Source organism: Alosa pseudoharengus, unplaced genomic scaffold (assembly GCF_046254945.1).
Source record: "Alosa pseudoharengus isolate Yale_2024_CS ecotype anadromous, Long Island Sound unplaced genomic scaffold, YU_APseudo_1.1 YU_APseudo_1.1_scf_7, whole genome shotgun sequence".
Taxonomy (NCBI): Eukaryota; Metazoa; Chordata; class Actinopteri; order Clupeiformes; family Clupeidae; genus Alosa; species Alosa pseudoharengus.
In genome coordinates this window covers 26,419,569-26,440,094 of record NW_027468859.1, presented here as the reverse complement: position 1 = coordinate 26,440,094, position 20,526 = coordinate 26,419,569, and the positions used below count along the sequence as shown (strand labels likewise).

Genomic DNA, 20,526 nt, shown 5'->3' with positions numbered 1-20,526 from the left:
AGAGTGATTCCGTCCGTTATGTCATGAATCTTCAGTATATCAGTTGCCTTTGTTGGGAATCATAACAATGTATTTTCTTCTTTGTGGTTTTGCCACCCTGTCCTGGTCCACAGTCATCTACAAGACGAGCCTGCTTCATCTTCAACCTCGTCAAATGACCATCTACCTGCCTGAGGTGAGAAAGATCTCCATGGACTACATCAATCTGCCAGTGTTCAGCCCCAACGTCTTCAGCGAGGATGAAGATGACCTCCCTGTTACCGGGCCCTCAGGAGTGGCTGACGACAACCCTCCTTGCACTGTTAATATTCCCATTGCCCCCATTCACAGCCCTGCTCAAGCCATGTCTCCAACCCAAAGCATTGGGCTGGTTCAGTCACTCTTAGCCAATCAGAATGTCCAGTTGGACATCCTGACCAATCCTATGGCCACTGCAGCAGCAGTGGCGGCGGCAGCAGCAGCATCTGATCAAGGCCAGGATTCTGTGCTGACGGCTCAGTACACTGTTCCCACCAGATACTCCAGCCCTGGTCAGGTGATCTTTGGGGGGCTGGAGGTCGGAAGGCTTCTGGTCGGTCCAGCGCTGTCTCATCAGCAGCAGCAGCAACAACAGCAGCAGCACCACCACCAACTTCAACCGCATCAAATTCAACAACTTCAGCAGCTACAACAGCAACAACAACAGCAACAACAGCAGCAGCAACAACATCAACAATTACAGCAGCAACTTCAGCAGCAACAGCAACACCAACATCAGATGCTTCAGCATCAACAAATGCAGCAGCATCTCCATCAAATGCAACAACAGCAGCAGATACAACAGCAACAACAGATACAGCAATTACAGCAGCTGCAACAGCATCAACAACAACTACAACAGCATCAACAGATGCAGCAGCAACAACTGCAGCAACATCAGCAGCAGATTCAGCAGCAACAACTCCAGCAGCAGCTACAACAACAAATGCAGCAACAGCAACTACAACAGCAACATCAACAGATGCAGCAACAGCAGCAGCAGCAGCTACAACAACAGCAACAGATTCAGCAGCAGCTACAACAGCAACAGCAGCAGCAACACCAACAGATGCAGCAACAGCAGCTTCAGCAACAACAACAGCAGCAGCTGCAGCAGCACCCCATTCAGATCCAGATCCCACCTAACCCCCTACCTCAGGGCCAGTCTCCCGGTCCACTCCTTCAGCTCCAACAGGTGATGCTACAGGTGCCTCACTCTCCCAGCGACCACACGGCTGTCGAACGAGTGGAGCACGAGCACCTGTTGAAGATCAAACCCACACGCTCCACTCCTCAGCTGGCTGAAGGTGATGCTGTGGTCTTCAGTGCTCCCTTGGAGCTCAGCAAAATGAACCCGCCTCCCCCTTACCCGGGGACGGTGGCGGCCGCAGTTGCGGCGGCTGCAGCTGCTGCCTCAGCCGCCTCGGCTGCCGGGTCGGCCGTCTCTGGCGGGGCAGGGGGGGTGAGTGGAACGCCGCCCCCAGTGGACTTGTGCCTGAAGAAAGGGGAGTTCACGCTGTACCCTCCCGGCGCCCAGGGGGTGCAGTACCCGACGCCGCTGGGCTACGAGAGGATCACAACGTTTGACAGCAGTGGAAACGTAGAGGAGGTTTGCCGCCCGCGCACGCGGCTCGTGTGCAACCAAAATGTTTACACTCTGCAGGGTCCAGGAAGCTCTGCCACCCTCAGGGTCACTTCTTCCTCCGCTTCGGCCGCCTCTGCAGCGTCCGCCGATGGCAAGAAAGTGCAACTCCCGTACGCTTCCGCCACCCTCAATCGCCTCACTGTGCCCAGATACTCCATACCAAGCGGAGACCCACCCCCTTACCCAGATCCAGCGAATCAAACAAACTCAGGGCGGACCCCGGGCCAGAGGCTCGACAGCAGCCTCATCCACGCCACCTTGCGGCGGAACAGCCGCGAGGCTGCACTCAAAGTGTCCCAGATGTTGGATCCTCAGCGCACTCTCCCCACCAAAGCAAAAGCTAGCAGCGCACTCACAGCCACTTACCAGCAACGCGTACCCACGGCGCTTTACACGTGTAGCCAGTGCAGCAGTAACAACAACGTGAGTGGGGCCGCCGGTAGTAGCAACGGAATTGCTGGCGGCACCATCATCCGACAGGACTTTCCGCCCACAGGAAGTGGTGCACCACACAGCACCGTCATAGTGCATTCGAACAGCGCCTCGCCCCTCCCTTCTCAGTCGTCTTACAACCTGCTGAGTTTGGATGGGAGTAGCAGCAGTGGCGGTGCGACGGGTGGCGGGAGTGGCGTTGGACGAGATAGGGCGGACTACGTGAACACTGCCTTCACGGAGGACGAGGCACTGAGTCAGTCACTGAGGCACCTGGCGGTGGGTACCGAAGTGGGTACACTGACTGTCAAACGCCCGCCCCCGTACCAGTGGGACCCGTCGGCCACCGAGGAGATCTGGATCCCACAGGAAAGGACCGCCACCCTGGCTCCTTCGCCTGGCCCGCCGGGCTCGCATAAGCCACCTCCCCTCATTCTCAGCCCTGCCCAACACCTTGACGTGTCTCGGGTGCCCTTTGTCCTCTCCCCTAAGTCTCCCACCTCCCCAAATGCCGCCTCTTTCCAGTTGGCAGGGGGATATCCGATCACTTTGCCCTACTCGACAGCTACAGGTTACAGTGGGGCTCAGCTTCAGGCCATGCAGGCGTCCCCACGGCCTTGCTCCCCCAAAGAAGTGGTAGCCCCTGTGCCCTTTTCCCAGCAAGAGCCACCACTGGTGTTGTCGCCAGGCTATGCACAAAATCTTGCCAGTCTGGCCTGCTGCCCACTACCCCCGATGTATCCTAGCGCAAACTCTTGTGCAGGAGTCCCCATGACCCCCATTGCCTTGCACCCATGGGGCACCTACAACCCGTGCCCACCCATGTCGAGCCCAGCAGGGACCCTCCCTCCAAAAGCCTCTCATATGGTAATGGAGAAGCAGGTTCTCTCCCCTCCTCCACCGCCACCCCCATCCCAAACCGCGGACCTGCAAGGGCACCTTGGATCCTCTGAGGCTTCTGCCGAGACTGGTGAAGGTTTCCAGGAGGTGCTGTCGCTCAACGAGAGCCCTGTGCCGCAGCGAGCCGACAAATTCGGCAAGAAGAGTCGCAAGAGGCTGGACAACGGTCGCGCCGACGAGACGAACGTTCCGGCCATCACAGAAGGCGGCAGCAAGTCCAAGAAAGATGGAGGCCGGGCCCTCGGCGACTTCAACTCCCTCATCTCGAGTCCCAGGCTGGGTGGGCGGGACAAAAAGAAGCCCAAGGGCCAAAAGGAGCAACTGAAGGCGAAGAAGCTGAGCAAAGCCACCACGAACGAGTTCCAGGACAGCTCGGAGAGCGAACCAGAGCTCTTCATTAGTGGCGACGAACTTCTGAACCAGAGCCAGAACAGCAAGAAGGGCTGGAAGACCAAGAGGAGCCTGAGAGCAGGGGCCTGCGAGCTGGATGAGATTAAGTGCCGCAAGGCCAACGAAAAGGAGGACCGCAGCCTGGGGAGCCAAGGCTTCGTCTATGTTATGGCCAACAAGCAGCCACTGTGGAACGAGGCCACACAGGTCTACCAGCTGGATTTTGGCGGGAGAGTTACTCAGGAGTCGGCAAAGAACTTTCAGATTGAGCTTGAGGGGAGACAGGTAAGACACTCTTATTTGAAAGAAGATAGTTTAATAAAATAAATACTGTTTTCATCTGCAAGGATCTTGTAAAAAAGTAGGCAGAGCTGAGTAAAACTCTGGCTTCAGCTGTGTTTTGTGCCCATAGGCAAGGTTTTTTTCCCCCTCTTCAAACGGGTTACACTTGCAGTTTTATTATGCACTTGTTCAGTTTTTTGTTGTTAATACAACTTTGTGTCTCTGTACAGGTTATGCAATTTGGAAGGATTGATGGGAACGCTTACATACTGGACTTTCAGTATCCGTTCTCTGCTGTGCAAGCTTTTGCAGTGGCCCTGGCCAACGTCACCCAGAGACTGAAGTGATCAGCTTGTCTCCCTCTCTCTGTGGTTTTATAAGAAGAGTTTCTGTTGTGGGACAGTTCTTAACTTGAGTTGAGTTTGATTAGCAATCGGTTACAATGTGTCCGAGGAAGCCCACCACAAAGAGCTCTGGAAAAGCCTCCACCAGAATAGGGGAAGCTGAAAACGGCGCCCCCTGGAGGAAGAGAGTGGCTCTTCAGACTGGCAGGAGATGTCTGCTCGTCTGGAGACAAGGAGCTCGGTGTTCTGCTGTTTTAATACAAACCAACACTCCTCTGGTTTATAGAGGCTAAGAGAAACGACACCCCTGTCCCCGAACAGACTGCCTTACATGAACTTTACTCTCTTGATGAAATGGTCACATCTCAGAGTTCTTTTTGTTTTGTGCTTGTGTCTGTCCAATTTTAAAAGTAAGCAACAGTAATACTTGAAACCTTTTTGCTTTCTGGAAAATGGCCATGATTTTCCAGACTATAGAGGTACTACTGGGCACTGAAATCAATTGCTGTAAGTTGTGTAAGTGATATTGTGTGTAAGGAACAGTACATTTACACAAAATATCTACATCTGTTGAACTCAGAGTAAGTGAGGGTTTGTCTCTTGAACTAGGTCATAAATCCCCTTTAGTCATTTGATTGGTTTTCCACTGGTGGCACGTTTTGTGATCGGTCAAATGAAAGATTATCACTTGATTTAAAATGGGACTGAATGAGCTATGTATGAAATGTTCTGGTAGGTATGGTTTGGTAAAGGCAAAAAAACTGTGCAGCAATCACATTTCAGGGTGATTTTTTTGTTGTTTTTTTTTGTTTCACACCATATCCTTTACATAATACTTGTTCATTTGTACCCCCGTCTATGTTGGATAATATTATTTCTCCTAATTATTATAACCTATATAACACTTTGTGGTCATCACTATCAGCATTATAATTGTAATTGTATATATTTATGTAGGTGTGTCAAACAATGTTGTTGTACCTTGTTTACACCACCTTTGTAGATGTTTTGTTTTGGGCATCAGTTACTGAGACTGAAAATGGCACACTAAATCTGAGTATTCAAAATTCTCAAAAGTAAAATAAAAAATGGCGCGTTATTAGCCATGACCCATCACTTCTATGAAGTAAGTTGTGCAGGTAAAGCTAATGCCTGGTTTAAGCAAGGTACAATGGATATTTTTCTATGTCTCATAAATGTCATTTCATGTGTTTTTTTTTTTTTTATTATAACAAATTTGTCATAAACTTCATGCATTACAATGTAGACCCCTCATAGAAACAACAACAAGCTGTATGTGTCCAACACCCTGAAATAAGTGCTTCTTTGTGCAAGTACACTGACTGACAACTAGAGACATAGTAGCCTTATGTTCAGTGGAGGTGTTGAGTCAAGTGCATGAAGCCTCTATGTAGGATCTTATAATCTGATTGCATATTTGTTGAGTAAGTCAAGTGGACTGGCATTGTGCTATGAGATGTGGTAGCCTGCTGGTTACTGCGAGCAGGTTTGAACTGACATGGTGTGATAACCATGAAAGGTTTCAGTATTATGAGCAGGTGACATGATTGGCCTGCTTTTGCACAGTGGGATTTCTGGTTTGTATTCCATAACTCCACTGTGTGTGTGTGTGTGTTTGTCTTTCTCTGTGTGTGTTTTTTTGTATGGATATAATTGTTGCCATCCGCATATGAAGTCTAGATTGCAATATATGATTCAGTTATTAGTACAGTTATTTTTACATTTTTGCTCTTTAATACCTCCAAACCTAAAAAAGTCTGTGTGCCAAAGCTTAATGCTGTTAGATGGGACCAGGTGACTGTTTCCTCTCTTTGTCGCTCTTGTACCGTTTTGCTCTTCTGGTCTAACCCCTCCTCCACTTTTCAATCTCATAGAGCAGTCATTGGGTTAAATGATTCAGCTCTTACTTGTCTATTGATTAAACCACAAGAGCTTGTTTAAATTTTCTTAAGGTAATTCATGCATTCATTATGTGTATGAAGGCAATGATGGTGTCATATAGATGTAATGCCAGGAAAATGTGTCTTTGGTGTGCATTAAATGGAAGCATGACTGTTTTGAGAATGACAAAAAAAATGTTATTGAGTTGAGAAGCCAAAATGGAACACGCTCATAAATTCTTTTGTGTTATTTTTGTTTGTGCAATATTTTGAAAGATCCTATCTTTTAACGTTAATGTTTTCCTGAGAAACTTGCACACATTTATTGTAGTGCAGGGTGGGGGTAAAATGAAATAGCGCATCATGCAGTGCTGGTTTGTAATTTTTTTTATTTATACTAAGGACATTTTACTCCCATTGCTGTATATAAGTTATGTAGATGTTGCTGAGCATTTCTTTGTATTGAGAAGATGTGTTACTGTCGTGTTTGTAAAGGGGGATAGAGGTGCTGTGTTTCAGAATGGCTGTGGGCTACAGAAGGGAATGAGTTTGTATATGTTAATAGAGTATAGTCAAGTGCAGTATAGGTCGCGTATCATGTCAGATGTGTTTGTGTACAGTTGTGAAGTCAACCGATTTCAACACAGATGAATCTGTTAAGTACATGTCCTTCTCATTATCTTCCCATGCTAGATATGAGGTTTATTTGTCAATGAGATGCACGTTTCTGTTTCTTTTTGTTTTCGCTCATCTGTTCATGCAAGGAGACATCACATTTTCCATTCTGATATGGTGTAACACTCGGTCTTCTGTATGTGCTAATTCCAACACTTGAGGAGAATGATCTTAAACTCCTGATGAATGGTTTAGATTAACTGTATGGGAAGGTGTAGCATTTTTGAAAAGTGTTTAACTGAACAGATATGCTTTGTACACATAGTTGTAGGCAACGATGATTAAAAAAAAAGAAATACTTGAAAAAAATGGGAGACTAATTTGGTGACTGAATGTTTTGTGGAAGGTAGCCAGGCATGCCATGTAAATTATTTTACACTGTATATGTCACTCATTTCAAAACTTTGTGCTGGTTTGGAAGAAATAAAATGGATGGATTGGCTTCTTGTGTAATGAATTAATTATGTTCCTGCTGGCATGTGTGTGTATATTCTAATTCTTATTATTTTTATTAATTAACTAATAATAACTAATCTAATTATTCATTATATTAACCATGCAATAGCAATAGATAACAATACAATGCAATATAAATGGATACATGTAACAGAAACGGCAGTAAGAGGTGCATGTTAATGAATGTGTTGTGAATTAAACTCTGGTATGGGAATAGAAGCTGTCCCTGAAAGTCATGGTGAATGTGGGGATAGCCCCGAGCCATTTACCAGATGGTAGCAAGAAGAGACGTGCCAGTGCAGTGTGGCTAGTCTGGCTGTCTGTCATGTTGCGACTTGTGTTCCTGAGGCAGCGTGTGATGTAAATGTCCTAAACTGCGGGGACAGTAGCCTGAATATATTCCTAAGTGTGGGCATAGTAGGCTATCGTATCTTAATTGAAGCTTTTTTAGACTGACACGAATTTACGGTAGCCTACTCAGTGTATGAAATTAATGACGATATCAGCTGTGTACAAATAGCGGTCGTCTCTATCCAAGGTGCTGAAATCACGTGGCACTCGCATCCAGTTCCCTGTCGTTACGGATTGCTTCCATGCAAACCTTACGCATGAAGACTGATGTATCAGTTAACTAGACTCGCTGCGAAATAGAGGAAGGCTTGTGTTTCACTTGTCACCATTTATGGATAGTCATGGACACCGACTACACCAACTTTGAGAATCCGCTTTACAGCGACTTCAAATATTTCTGCAAGAAGATACAGGAGGCCTATAATGAACTAATGGAAGACATAACTCCGTACAGAGACGATCGGTTTTACAGGTAGGTCATATACGGGTGATGGAGTATTTTAATGATCTCTCAGTGAATCGAGATATACATTAAACCATCAAAAGACCGGAATTGTCCATGTAGGCCTACTGTTCGGCTTGTCTTTTCTCGAATAAATAGGCCTGTTATGTTAGCAAAATGTAATCTTCAGCAACCATGGTGATGTGGTGAACATGGCGGCACAGTTATTTCGTGAAATTACATATAGCCTAGACCGTAGTTAGGTCTGGGTTAGGTTACGTAGCCTGTTGGCTGACTAGGTCCAGGTGAAAATGTTTGCATTTCCCTTACCACTGCTACAAGTGTTCTCATTATCTTCTACTTCTTAGCAACCTAGGCAGATGGTCTACATTTTTGTGAACGTATTATGTACTTGTGCACCTTTGAAAACTCGTAACTCGACAGGTTTGTAATGGTTCATGGCTCGAGTTTGACATTTTCAGTGCTTTTTCAGTTAGACAGTAGGCCTAACCTACAGATTGCGCGTTATTGAACTGTTCAGTCTGATTAACATAGTCACGTCGTGCTATCAACTTCACATGGCCACTTCTTTTTAGTTTTACCGTTAATTCATCGTTTTTTTTTTTAATTCACCGTTAAATAGTTTATAATCCAATGATGTAGGCCTATGAACGCACCCAGGGTTCTTCTCCTCCCTTTGCGAATATCACGTGACTTGGTCTCAGACCAGAATAATGACGTAGTTATCGCTTATTTTGTCGCATAGTCTGATGTATACGGATGTGTCTAGAAGTGATTTGCAGCTGTCGAAAAAAAAACATTTCGCCCTGCCGGCGAAGTTTACCAAATGGATATGTAAGTAAAAAGTATTTATTCTTACTCGGGGCCTTGTCTTGCTAAACATTTAAGGCCTATAACGGCACAGCTGTTAACTTACAGATGTGCTAACGTTGTGCTAAAGAAAACCTGCCTGCTCCGTGTGTAATCAGTGTCGAAAGGAAAGCTTGAAAAGTATTGTTCTTGTTAATTTCCTAACGTTAATGTTACTGCTATTATGTAAAACACTGCCAGTAGTTTAGTGATGCTTGTCGTTTATATTTCTCATCGAGGCGCTGGCTGTTAACGTTAGCTAGCTAGTCTCAAAGTTATACAGTTTGCGGTAACGTTAGCCTACAGGATGCATTAACAAGAAATGGAACAGCTGGTTAGCAGCTAATTTAGCGAAGCTAACGCAAACACAAAAAACATTGCAAGTTGTTTCGTGTTTCAGCGATGCAACTCACATCACCTCATATTTCTGGATGGTAACGGTATCAGTAAAGCCAACGCATCATTAAAACCATGTTTAGATTATGTGGGTTGTCTTATTATTTTCTTGAGTTTGTCAGGGTGTGCGTGTTTTCCAAATGATCCAATGCACGGTTGCCTCACTGACTGTATTTCTCCGTCTCTCTCCTGTTTTAGGCTCGCCCCCATGCGGCTATACACACTCTCCAAGAGACATTTCGTGTTGGTTTTCGTGTTTTTCTTGATATGCTTTGGACTCACAGTCTTCATAGGAATAGCAGGTAGGTGTTGTCGGATGTTAATAACACATCGTGCTACCCGGAAGAAAGATGAATGTATGGCATTTTAAGTGTAAAGTAGTTGGTAATATATAATATAAGTTTATACAATGTGGTTCAGAGCCAGTGTATTAGATAGTCAAGTTAATGGTATATTTGTTTGCCTTCATCAACCCCTTGTAGGCCCAAGAATCATAGAAGAGACAAAATACCCTGTTTTTACCAATGCAGCGACAAACGGTTCAAAGGTGAAACACTCTTATATTTCAAATCTGTACTTAAGGGTGACTGTATTGTCATTGGGCACGGAATGAGTGATGAGTGTGTGTCTGTGTGATTTGGCCTGTAGTAGTGGACGGGGAAAATTACTACTTAACATTCTAATGTCTCTTCTTTTAGACTGGGCCGTTTAGTTTATATTCCCCACCACTCTCCACATACAACCAACAGTTATGGCTAACCTGTTCCATCCAAGTGTCCCAGGGTGACGGTGAGCCCCCCCCCCCCCCCCCATTTGATTGTTAATGAATTTGGTATATGATTATGTTATGTGCAGAAGTGCTGTATAATAAAAAATACATTTTCTTTCAGTCTGATGATGGCTCCTCTGTTGACCTTTCTGTGTATTATTATTATTATTATTATTATTTTGTTTTTTGTTGTAGTGGCAGACTTTAAACAGCCTTTCCAGATCAATGTGCTGTTAAAAGGAGTCATGCAGGATGCCAGCGTGATGCATATCACTGATGACGTGCACCAGAGGTTACGCATGCTGCACTGTGCTGTGAGTGTGACTATTATAGGATGTATGACTAATGTAGGGCTTTTAATCAAATTGCAAACTCATGCAATTAGCTAATCTGTTTTTAATGTAAGTGGTAATTAATCATACAGCTTGCAACTCTGTCCCAATGGTTAATCTGGTCACATTTATGATTTTTATGTTCATGTCATCCTCCTTGTGTGACAGACAGTGATGCTCACCAATCAGGATTGCTGTGCTCCTCATGCACTAGGCATGCCAAGTGGCCAAACTATTGTGATTGTAGAACACTGAACTGAAGCTTGACTTTCAAAAATTCTATCGCAAAATCAAATGGCAATCGCAATACCTGTTGAGGAAATTTTCACAATTAGATTTATTCCCCACATTTTTCAGCCCTAATATGAGGCATGCTTTTGTTAAGCAGGAATATGCTTGGTGACTCTCAAAACTTCAACCTTTGTATAGAGAGCTTTGAGTGGAATTTGAGAAATGTGTCCAGTTTGTCCATCTACATTTGCATTGGTTCTGCTAACCTTGTTGAGGGTGAATGGAAAGTAGAAGATGTGCTTTATTCCCTGTTGAATTTTTGTCTAGAGTTTGTTTGAGTATGTTGAGTGATTTGAGTATAATCTGGACTTGGAAAGTCTTGAGAATGTAGAGTGTGAAAAGTTGAATTTGCATCTGTGCATTCGTTTGGAACAGGGACACAGGTCCTTCGACACGCACACTATTTCTCATGCACTCACTCACACACACACACACACACACACACACACACACACACACACACACACACACACACACACACTCTCCATCACACACACACACACACACACACGGTGGCCTATATAGTCTACCTCTAGTAGACAGCTACATATAAATTACGTAGGAGTTGCGTTTTTAACTTCAACTCTAGGGAAAAGTGTTTGCTGCATCCTTAGGTTACAAGCTAAGAAAAGGAAGGCAAACATTTGCCCTGAGCAAAGTACTTGCAGTGACAGCATAACACTCATCATCCCAGAATTATTAGTTATGGAAGCAAAACCCTTTTTGATGTATGATTTAGCAGTCAGTGATTCATATTTTGTGATGTTTCCTGAGGAATTTGCCCAGTTTTGCCCAGTATACCCCGTGATTTAGTGGTAAATAATTAAGTAATGTGACTTAAAATGCCTTCAAGCCCACATGAAGCTTCTGTGTGCCAGAATCCAGTAACTCACTAATGCTCCCTTACTTGCCTTTTCTAGCCACAGAGAGGTTGTGATGAGATCATAGTAATGCACCTGGGCTACCTGAATTACACCCAGTACCAGGTGAACGTGGCTCTGAAAGGCCTGGAGAACCTCACGTATGGTATCCGAAATGTCACATTTATGGTAAGACCCGAGTCTGCTCATAAGAACCCATTATACTCTTGATGATCTTCTGTGTTGCTTCTCAGTTGCCTTGGCTGATGCTGTTTTTTTTTATTTATTTTAAATCAGTTGCTTCTAGTTAAATTCTGTGTGTTTTGTGTGTGTCTCTCTCACAGTGGAAGAGGTACAACCCTTCCTTTTCACAAGGGGAAATCTGGTTTCGATTTGTGTTTGTCGTTTTGACCTTCATGGTAACGGTAAGGTTACAGGACATAACAATTTCAAATTTGTTAACCCATCATATTGATAGAGCAGAGATAATATGTAGTTTGTGTTTATTACTTGGTTTCAATGTCTATACCACTACAGAACTTTCTGGAAGTCATACTCTCAGTGTTATTTGTGTGGATATACAAAGTCACACTGATAGATAGATAGATAGATTGAATGATTATTGATCCCCAAGGGGAAATTTAAGATTCAAGAACTGTTGAACTATCATTCTAAAAGAAGCTCTTGTTTTGGACTCTTGGTTCCACAGTGCATGTTTGCCCACTCTTTGAGGAAGTTCTCCATGAGGGATTGGGGAATTGAGCAGAAGTGGATGTCCATTCTGTTGCCGTTGTTATTGCTTTATAATGGTGAGTCGGAATCTCACGCATTTAATTAAATCCGTGTAGCAGCTCATTTTATCTCTTTCAAAATGTTATTACAGCATATTTAAACAGTGTCTGTCACTAGCCATACTAATGAAACGCCTATTTTTTCCCCTCTTTGTCACTCTCTCCCGGTGTTATTCCCATGCTCCCCTGCTTGTATCTGTTGTTTTCCCGTTTTTGCTGAGGTCAGATCCCTTCTTCCCATTATCGTTCCTGGTGAACAGCTGGTTCCCTGGGACCCTGGATGCCTTTTTCCAGGCCCTATTCCTCTGTGCCCTGCTGCTCTTCTGGCTCTGTGTCTATCATGGCATACGTGTCCAGGTGGGTATTCTACCTGATCGCCCCCTATCCTCGTAGTATTTATTCAGCACGCCACCAGATGACCTGACCTAAACCCTATCTCTAGACATTTTACAACAGCTACCCATAATAGTGACCAGTACATTTGCCCTGCTTTCTTTATGTTCATCTTATTTTTTAAATTAATGTTTTGTAGGGTGAGAGAAAGTGCCTGACATTTTACCTGCCCAAAATGCTCATTGTTGGGCTAATCTGGCTGTCAGCTGTAACACTGGGTATCTGGCAAACGTAAGTCTGTTAAAATTAAGCCTTGTGCTGTGTGTATTTTTGGTTGGAGCTATCAGAAGTGATTGCCCAAATGAAGGAAAATATGAAATCGAGATGCTTCTGTTTTACAGGGTGAATGAACTGCAGGATCCCACATACCAATACAAAGTAGATATCGACAACTTCCAGGTAAAGCAGACCGGCTGAATGGATACTTAGTGCTTTGCCTTTCTCTGACCTTTTGATGTGTTTTTGTGTTTATTTCTGGGCATTAGCCACATAGAAAATTTGTGTCCACTACATTGACTTTATAATTTCTATACATTTACTTACAGGGTATGAAGATTTTCTTCCTGTTGGTCGTGGTCCTTTATGTTCTCTACCTTGTGTTTCTGGTGGTCAGGGCGTGCTCAGAGCTGAAGCACATGCCTTACTCAGGTAATTACCAGAGAGACTATAAATATATATATATATATATATATATAATATATATATTCTGTCAACACACACATACAAACGCACATTTAATGGCTCATCTTTATTTTCACAGATCTTCGTCTGAAGTTCCTGACTGCCCTGACGTTTGTTGTGCTGATGATTAGGTACGCTCCTGTTGTTTGCTTTTGTTCTTCTCTTCTCCCTGTTTGTAACTATCTACTTAGTCAAACCGTTTTCTCCTGGTAAGAACAGAACTAATGGTAGTTTGGGCTAGTTGGTATCTAACAGTCCTTGTTCTCTCCACCAGCATGGCTATCCTCTACCTGAGGTTTGGAGCCAAAGCTCTGCAAGACAACTTTGTGGCTGAGCTGTCCACCCATTACCAGAACTATATCCTTTTTTTATTTCTGCTGTATGCATCCCTCACAACACCGAAGACATTTTCCTGTCAAAATATGTTGGTTGGGAAAACTTGATCTTAAACCACATCAGCGTTAAAAAGTGTTAAGGTTCTCATTACCTCTATTGCCATACATTTCTTACTCTGAATCTTGCTATAGCCAGCTTATGAAATTCTCTCTATTGACCTCTACATTGTGTTCCTTAACACGTCCTGCACCTGCTGAGTTTTTATCCTTCTACGGATTACTCAACTTTTATTTGTACACATTAGCCTTTGTGTACTCTCCATCCAAGAATGCTATGTATGGTAAGTACTGGTTCACTGAAAAACATATGGTTGCATGTAATTCATATTTCAGCCATCTGACTGCTTTCTTTGGAGGGTGTGTTTTGTTCAATTGTTCGTTGTACTTCCAGACTCCCAGCTGAAGGATAACCCTGCATTCTCCATGTTGAATGACTCTGAAGATGAGGTCATTTATGGGTAGGTTCTCACAATTTCAACATTTGAATAAGAATACATAATGTAGTTCTAATAATGTACACGCTAAAGATGCAGTCTAGGGGTGGGCGATATATATCGTCTGCGATAATATCGTGATTGTTGTTTTAACAATGTGCAAATTGACATTATCGAGTATTTAAATTACTTATGGGGAAAAACACTCAATCACGCATTGAAGACTCCTACATTCCCAGGAGGTGTATGCGGGAGAAGCCCCTGGCTGCAGCAGAGCAAGTGTCACGTGATCACTAGTGGGTCACCATAGATATATACATTAGATGTCGCCTTGACTACTGCTGTTCATTGGAACGCATAGATATATACACTAGATGTCGCCTTCTGCTTCTCAGCATGCGTCAACACCGCCGCCATCTTTGTACAGGGATCTGAATCGCTAAACTAGTTCTCCTGTATTGTCAGCGTTACCTATTTAGCGACGTTTGGCCATCCCCAGCGATAGAAAACCTTTTTAGCGATTAGCGACAAATTTGGGAACTTCTCACAATGATGGCAGATCGGCTTCTTTGTTGTTGAAACGTAAGAAAATCACCTTTCTCATGGCTTTGTCATTTATGAATTCAGCTACATCTCGTTTGCCCATGGCACTGACCCATGATTATAAAAGTAACGACTGGCGTAGCCTATGTAGTAGCAGAGGTAAATGTTCTACAGATCTACAGCAACTTCTGGTGAGATTACAATTTACATGAGTAAACGAGACGAGGGGTATGTGGCCTCAACCAGAGCCTGTCTACGAAGAGCCTGTTTACTTTCATTGTATCGAACCTGGTTGCAGTTTACTCATTGTTCCTCTAGGGGCCGCCGCTAGCTAGTGCAGAATGAATGGGAGTCTATGGGGCTAGACGGGTAAAATGTATCTTTATTATCGTCTTAAGCTTAGTTTTCTGTAGACTCAACCATAAATACATGCCTGTCAGTTGGAACAACCCAAAAAATTAGATAATTGCTTGAGATTTTGACGATTTATGGTGATTTTATTTTCGCTAGATCTTTGCCCAGATTGACGCTAATGCATTATAGAGGAGTGGATCACTGAAGCAAGATGGCGTCTCGATTGACGCATTCGTTCCAATGAACAGCAGTAGTCAAGGCGACATCTAGTGTATATATCTATGATTGGAACGAATGCGTCAATCGAGACGCCATCTTGCTTCAGTGATCCACTCCTCTATAATGCATTAGTTTCAATCTGGGCAAAGATCTAGCGAAAATAAAATCACCATAAATCGTCAAAATCTCAAGCAATCATCTAGTTTTTTGGGTTGTTCCAACTGACAGGCATGTATTTATGGTTGAGTCTAGAGTAAACTAGGCTTAAGACGATAATAAAGATACATTTTACCCGTCTAGCCCCATAGAGTCCCATTCATTCTGCACTAGCTAGCGGCGGCCCCTAGAGGAACAATGAGTAAACTGCAACCAGGTTCGATACAATGAAAGTAAACAGGCTTTTCGTAGACAGGCTCTGGTTGAGGCCACATACCCCTCGTCTCGTTTACTCATGTAAGTTGTAATCTCACCAGAAGTTGCTGTAGATCTGTAGAACATTTACCTCTGCTACTACATAGGCTACGCCAGTCGTTACTTTTATAATCATGGGTCAGTGTCATGGGCAAACAAGATGTAGCTGAATTCATAAATGACAAAGCCATGAGAAAGGTGATTTTCTTACGTTTCAACAACAAAGAAGCCGATCTGCCATCGTTGTGAGAAGTTCCCAAATTTGTCGCTAATCGCTAAAAAGGTTTTCTATCGCTGGGGATGGCCAAACGTCGCTAAATAGGTAACGCTGACAATACAGGAGAACTAATTTAGCGATTCAGATCCCTGTACCAAGATGGCGGCGGTGTTGACGCATGCTGAGAAGCAGAAGGCGACATCTAGTGTATATATCTATGGTGGGTCACAACGTTGTCCCACGCACGCCTAATGTTTATTTTGTGCAGCAAGAGTAGCCTACTTGGGATTTTATGCGGCTACTTCTGTTCAAGTAGCATTGATGAGACAGTCACGTTTTTTCCTACACGGTATTATATGTAGAGAAAACATTAGCCTTTGAGTATTTTAATCGTCAGTTGTAAACAAATAACTATTCTCATGTAACTCTTTTGTAAATGGACTGAAGTTCGCTCTAAATAGCTACGTTTACCGATTATGCTAACCGTTAGCATCTCTATGGGATTTCTCATATACATTAGCCATAAGCTAACGCATTAGTTTCTATTCTGTAACTTGGAATGCTAGCCTACATGATTGCTCTTAAACAAAACAGAAGGAAATAACTGAGATGTACTCTGTTGGTCTGCTTAGTTTTACAGTGAATCCTATGTAAAGGTTTGAAAGGAACTTCAGCTTCAGACTTTCTCTTGGGAAACTATTCATCTTCTCTAATGTAGCTGAGACCATGTCATTGCCACACACACAAGCGGGGGCAAAATAGACCTCTCCAGAATAAGTTCCGCCTCCTAACTTCTGTATCCATCCAACGTTCGGTCGTCAAATGTCTATGGGAAATAACATGGCGTTTTGAAAGATTGTACCTGTCAAACTCTGTAGGTGACAAAGTAGAAAAAGCTGGTGGGCAGATTGGCCTACTAGATGGCAGAAGTGTGTAGGCCAATCTGCCCACCAGCTTTTTCTACTTCACTACCTACAGATGTTTTACCGGTATGATATTTCGAAACGCCATGTTATTTCCCATAGACAATCGACGCCAGGAAGTTGGATGGATACGGAAGTTACGGAGACGGGAGGTCTCCGGAGAGGTCTATTGGAAATGTGTCAGAGTGACAATGCATTGGTTGATTTGGTTAAAAAGTCACACATACGCGGAGTTAGTGGGGGGGCAGGGGGAGCACTGCCCCCCCTGGTGGAAACGGGTAATTGCATTGTTTCAAAAATTAGTGAAATACGTCTGGCATGACCAGATATTTTTAAAATAATTTAAATAACACAAAACAACAATAGAGAACGGGAGCAGCCAGGTTTTCTTCTCTTGCGATCCTTTACATTGAAAAGTGACATTACGGCCAACCTGACGAAGGACGCAAAAAACGTGAAAATTACTGTTGCACTAGTATGGACATCTTGCCGTGCCAACGTTGCAATAAAGGTTGCCTAAATGCCATGTATATAAATGTCCTGTCAGCTTACTAATTGATTTTGCGTTGTGTGTAGATTTGGACTTTTTATTCCACTTTGTTTAAACAGCAAAGTGGCAAAGCCTTGTTCACCTGTTTGGAACTGGCTGGTGAATGTGACGCGCGTAGGCCTGGCTAGATTACTTTTTTTAGTGCATCTATGCCTACTGATCGATGTGGATTACTTTCTTTCGTGTCATTGGATTACAGCAAAATATGAATATTTTTTTTCTTAACATGTCTTAACGTAATGCTGTGATTGCGCTTCGTTTCTGCTTTTGCAGAGGCATCAGACTGTAGGTGAACACTTCCTTTGATTCTTGGAGTTCTCGCTATGATTTAAGTCTGCCCTGCACTCAATAGCCTACAGTTTACTTACTTTGCCTTTGTAGAATCGAATTTGAGTTTTCAATGACTCGTTCTCCTTAAGCTAAGCATGCATGAACCGATGCATCTTGTTATTTCAAACTCCACTCTGCTAGGTGGCTCGCATGCCAGCAGCATTCTTGAGGCGTCGGAGGTTTACCAACGTTCCACAAGCACAGCTAAGCTAGCTGGCATCCGTTACACTAGGCTATATAGTTCGTTTTTAATAGCAAACAGAAGTGTCAAGATGGCAACAGGTCATTACATTCTTTAATTGACAAAATATGATTGTACAAAATATTCAATCAATGTGGGGCAAATGAGGCTAGAGGCGGTGGATTAATTTATCAAAAGTGAGCAGCAACTCTATGGGCTAAGCCCCGAATGTTTTCAACTGCTAGGCGACACCCCTGTCTATTGCGTTTCAAGACAACCGTGCTGCATTGGATTTCATGAGGACGAATTGTTAAATTGTTACAGTGTAATTATATATATCATTATTTAGCATATTTGTTTTCTCCATATGTGCTCATGCTGTGTTCCCCAAGTCTCAGCTGCTACATTTATTTATTTATTTATTTTTTGTCTGCCCCCCCCTGGCTCGAATGTCAAACTCCGCCTATGAAGTCACAGGTTAGGTTATTGGTTATTATTGTAATGATTCTATTAATAAATAATGAGCTGTAAAGTAACTCAGACTTTAACAAAACAATTTTTTAAAGGATATCGCCTAATTATCGTTATCGTCAAAATCACAAAAAATATCGAGATATTTTTTGTCCATATCGCCCACCCCTAATGCAGTCTCAGTTGTGTGTTGCATTGTGTGCATTTCTGAGTGTTTACTTTTTGAAATTTGTTTTGAAGGAGCGACTATGAAGAGATGCCACTTCAAAATGGTCGTGCCATCAAAGCCACTTCGAAGTACCAAGATGAAAGTGACAGTGACTGATCCATTCTGTGGTTTCTCATGATTTTTGACTATCTGACTGCACATCTGCAGAACCATACAGTGTAAATATAGTCTTTGAAAAGATTATAATATATAAATATATATTTTTAAACAAAGAAAACAAACAAGTTTTGTGTGAATGTAAGAAAACAAAACAACATGCTTAAGGAGTTTTTCCCTCCTTGTGGTATTGACTGAATGTAAACTTATTTTCAATTTATTGCTATCATGCTTACGGTTTTGATTTTACATTTTAACGGAACAGAAGTGCTAAAAACTAACGTCAACACTATACTAAAATAAATCAATGGGTTGAAGGGTTCTAAAGTATCGGTAATGTTGATGGCAATTTAAATGATCCTTTCTGAACTCTCATGCTTCTAATGTAATGCATATGAACTCCAGAGGATGACTCCCCATACTGTATATATGTGCCAAAGACACTTCCAGCAATCTATGTCAGTTACTCTCATGATAAACATCAGAGGGTTTGAAGAAGTCTTGTGTTTTTTCAGTTCGTTTTCAGTTATGCCAGAATATCTAGTTATATCTGGATGTAAATTTGAATTAGCTTTTTGCCAGGAAGAACGTTGTAAATCTATAATTTGGTGTAAATGTTTGTGTACGTTTTGCCAATTCATTCCTTTTATATATGACTTAAAACAGGCTTATCTGTTCTACTGGGCCGAGTGGGGCTACTTTAGACATGTCAAATCTTCAGTAGTCGGTACCCATCTCCCAACCTGCATGTCAGGTCATCGTTGTTCTTACCACGTTATTAGGCTACCAGAGCTGTGAGGAGAGGCCCAGGAAGTGAGAGAGGGTCTGCAATCACAGACCAAACTGCTGTAGGGCGCAGCGAAAAATTAATTTATACCAACAGATATCATGCCCTTTTTAAGTAGTCACAGTAATCAGTCCGGCCTCAAAACGTTACGGGCTGGCCAGGAATTCTTCCAATTCTCACTCTGCCGCTAACTGGGCCTAATGTGCTTCAAGGGTTGACCGAATTATTTTATTTATTTTTTAAATTCTTGCTTGTGATGTCACATTCCAGATTTGTATGCACTTTTGATTTGAATGTTTTGTCCTTTTGTGTATATCAGGCTGTATGTGGGAACTCCTGATTCTGCTGTAAGGTCTGTTTGCCCATTTCTGACTTTGTGATGTTTTGTGTATTTTTTATTTTCATATAGTACACCATCAGACCTCATCACTAACAGTGACCTGTTTGATGACGTTTATGAACACTGTTAATATGTATCTAAAGACATGTAAACCACCAAATATTTTACTTTTTGTCACTCTATATACATTAACAGGGGTGTACTGGTAATGAAATCAGGCTTGTCTTGTCTCTGCTAACACCAGCCAGATAGCCTGCATTGAGGTATATAGGGAAAAACTTCATAGATTGTGTATCGATGGTTCTCAGTTGCTGGAGCCCACCAGGATTTGTCCCTGTATCCAAGATAACCAGTACACCACTATACATTAGTTATCATAAAGTAGAAAATATAAATGAATACATTTTGGAAAAAATGAACGTGCCTTCCTTTAAATTTTGCACAGTATTAGACCTCTGATCTGTCTGTAAGGTTCTTGGTTAAAACGAAAAACATTCTTCGTGTGGCTGTTTATCCATTTTCCCCATGGGTACGAAGGCTGCTAGTTAGGTGGCTTTAAGGAAATAAGGGATACTAATCACCAACTGAAAGGCTTATTCTTCTTACAGTTTGTAAAATAAAATCACTTGTAAATATAATTCTGTGATGTCAAGTAGTCATTAAAGTTCAATATTAAAAAGCTTGCCTGAATAGGCTTGTACTGAGGAGTGTGAACAAATTATTTTTTCTAACTACACATTTTGTGTATAAGTAGTTCCAGTGTTGCCTGTACTACCACAAAGGGTAATGAATGATGTTTATTTGTAATATAATGGAAATTGAAATCC

The 20,526-nt window shown here is 42.7% G+C and overlaps 2 protein-coding genes across 4 annotated transcripts in view; both read left to right on the top strand.

The window, feature by feature from the left end:
- tulp4a (TUB like protein 4a) overlaps nt 1–7,029 on the top strand; it is a 41,971-nt gene extending 34,942 nt beyond the window's left edge. For both annotated transcript variants that reach the window (XM_076271645.1, XM_076271644.1), the window contains exons 13-14: nt 114–3,670; nt 3,898–7,029. In XM_076271645.1, the coding sequence (XP_076127760.1) occupies nt 114–3,670; nt 3,898–4,014 (3,674 nt within the window). In that variant the 3' untranslated portion in view covers nt 4,015–7,029. The remainder of the gene's footprint in view (nt 1–113; nt 3,671–3,897) is intronic.
- A 691-nt stretch (nt 7,030–7,720) lies between these two features.
- Nucleotides 7,721–20,404, top strand: tmem181 (transmembrane protein 181). 2 transcript variants are annotated; one of them, XM_076272414.1, is made up of 17 exons: nt 7,721–7,866; nt 9,301–9,404; nt 9,585–9,649; nt 9,801–9,891; nt 10,067–10,185; nt 11,415–11,543; nt 11,699–11,779; nt 12,064–12,163; nt 12,372–12,502; nt 12,678–12,769; nt 12,880–12,937; nt 13,084–13,186; nt 13,299–13,350; nt 13,494–13,576; nt 13,806–13,895; nt 14,006–14,072; nt 18,488–20,404. In XM_076272414.1, the coding sequence occupies exons 1-17, from the start codon at nt 7,736–7,738 to the stop codon at nt 18,570–18,572; spliced, it is 1,581 nt and encodes a 526-aa protein (XP_076128529.1). In that variant the 5' UTR covers nt 7,721–7,735; the 3' UTR covers nt 18,573–20,404. The 2 variants fall into 2 exon arrangements, with proteins under 2 accessions (XP_076128529.1, XP_076128528.1); XM_076272413.1 differs by lacking the exons at nt 7,721–7,866; nt 13,806–13,895; nt 14,006–14,072; nt 18,488–20,404 and adding an exon at nt 8,593–8,691 and having other exon boundaries at nt 13,494–13,723.
- Nucleotides 20,405–20,526: the final 122 nt, after the last annotated feature.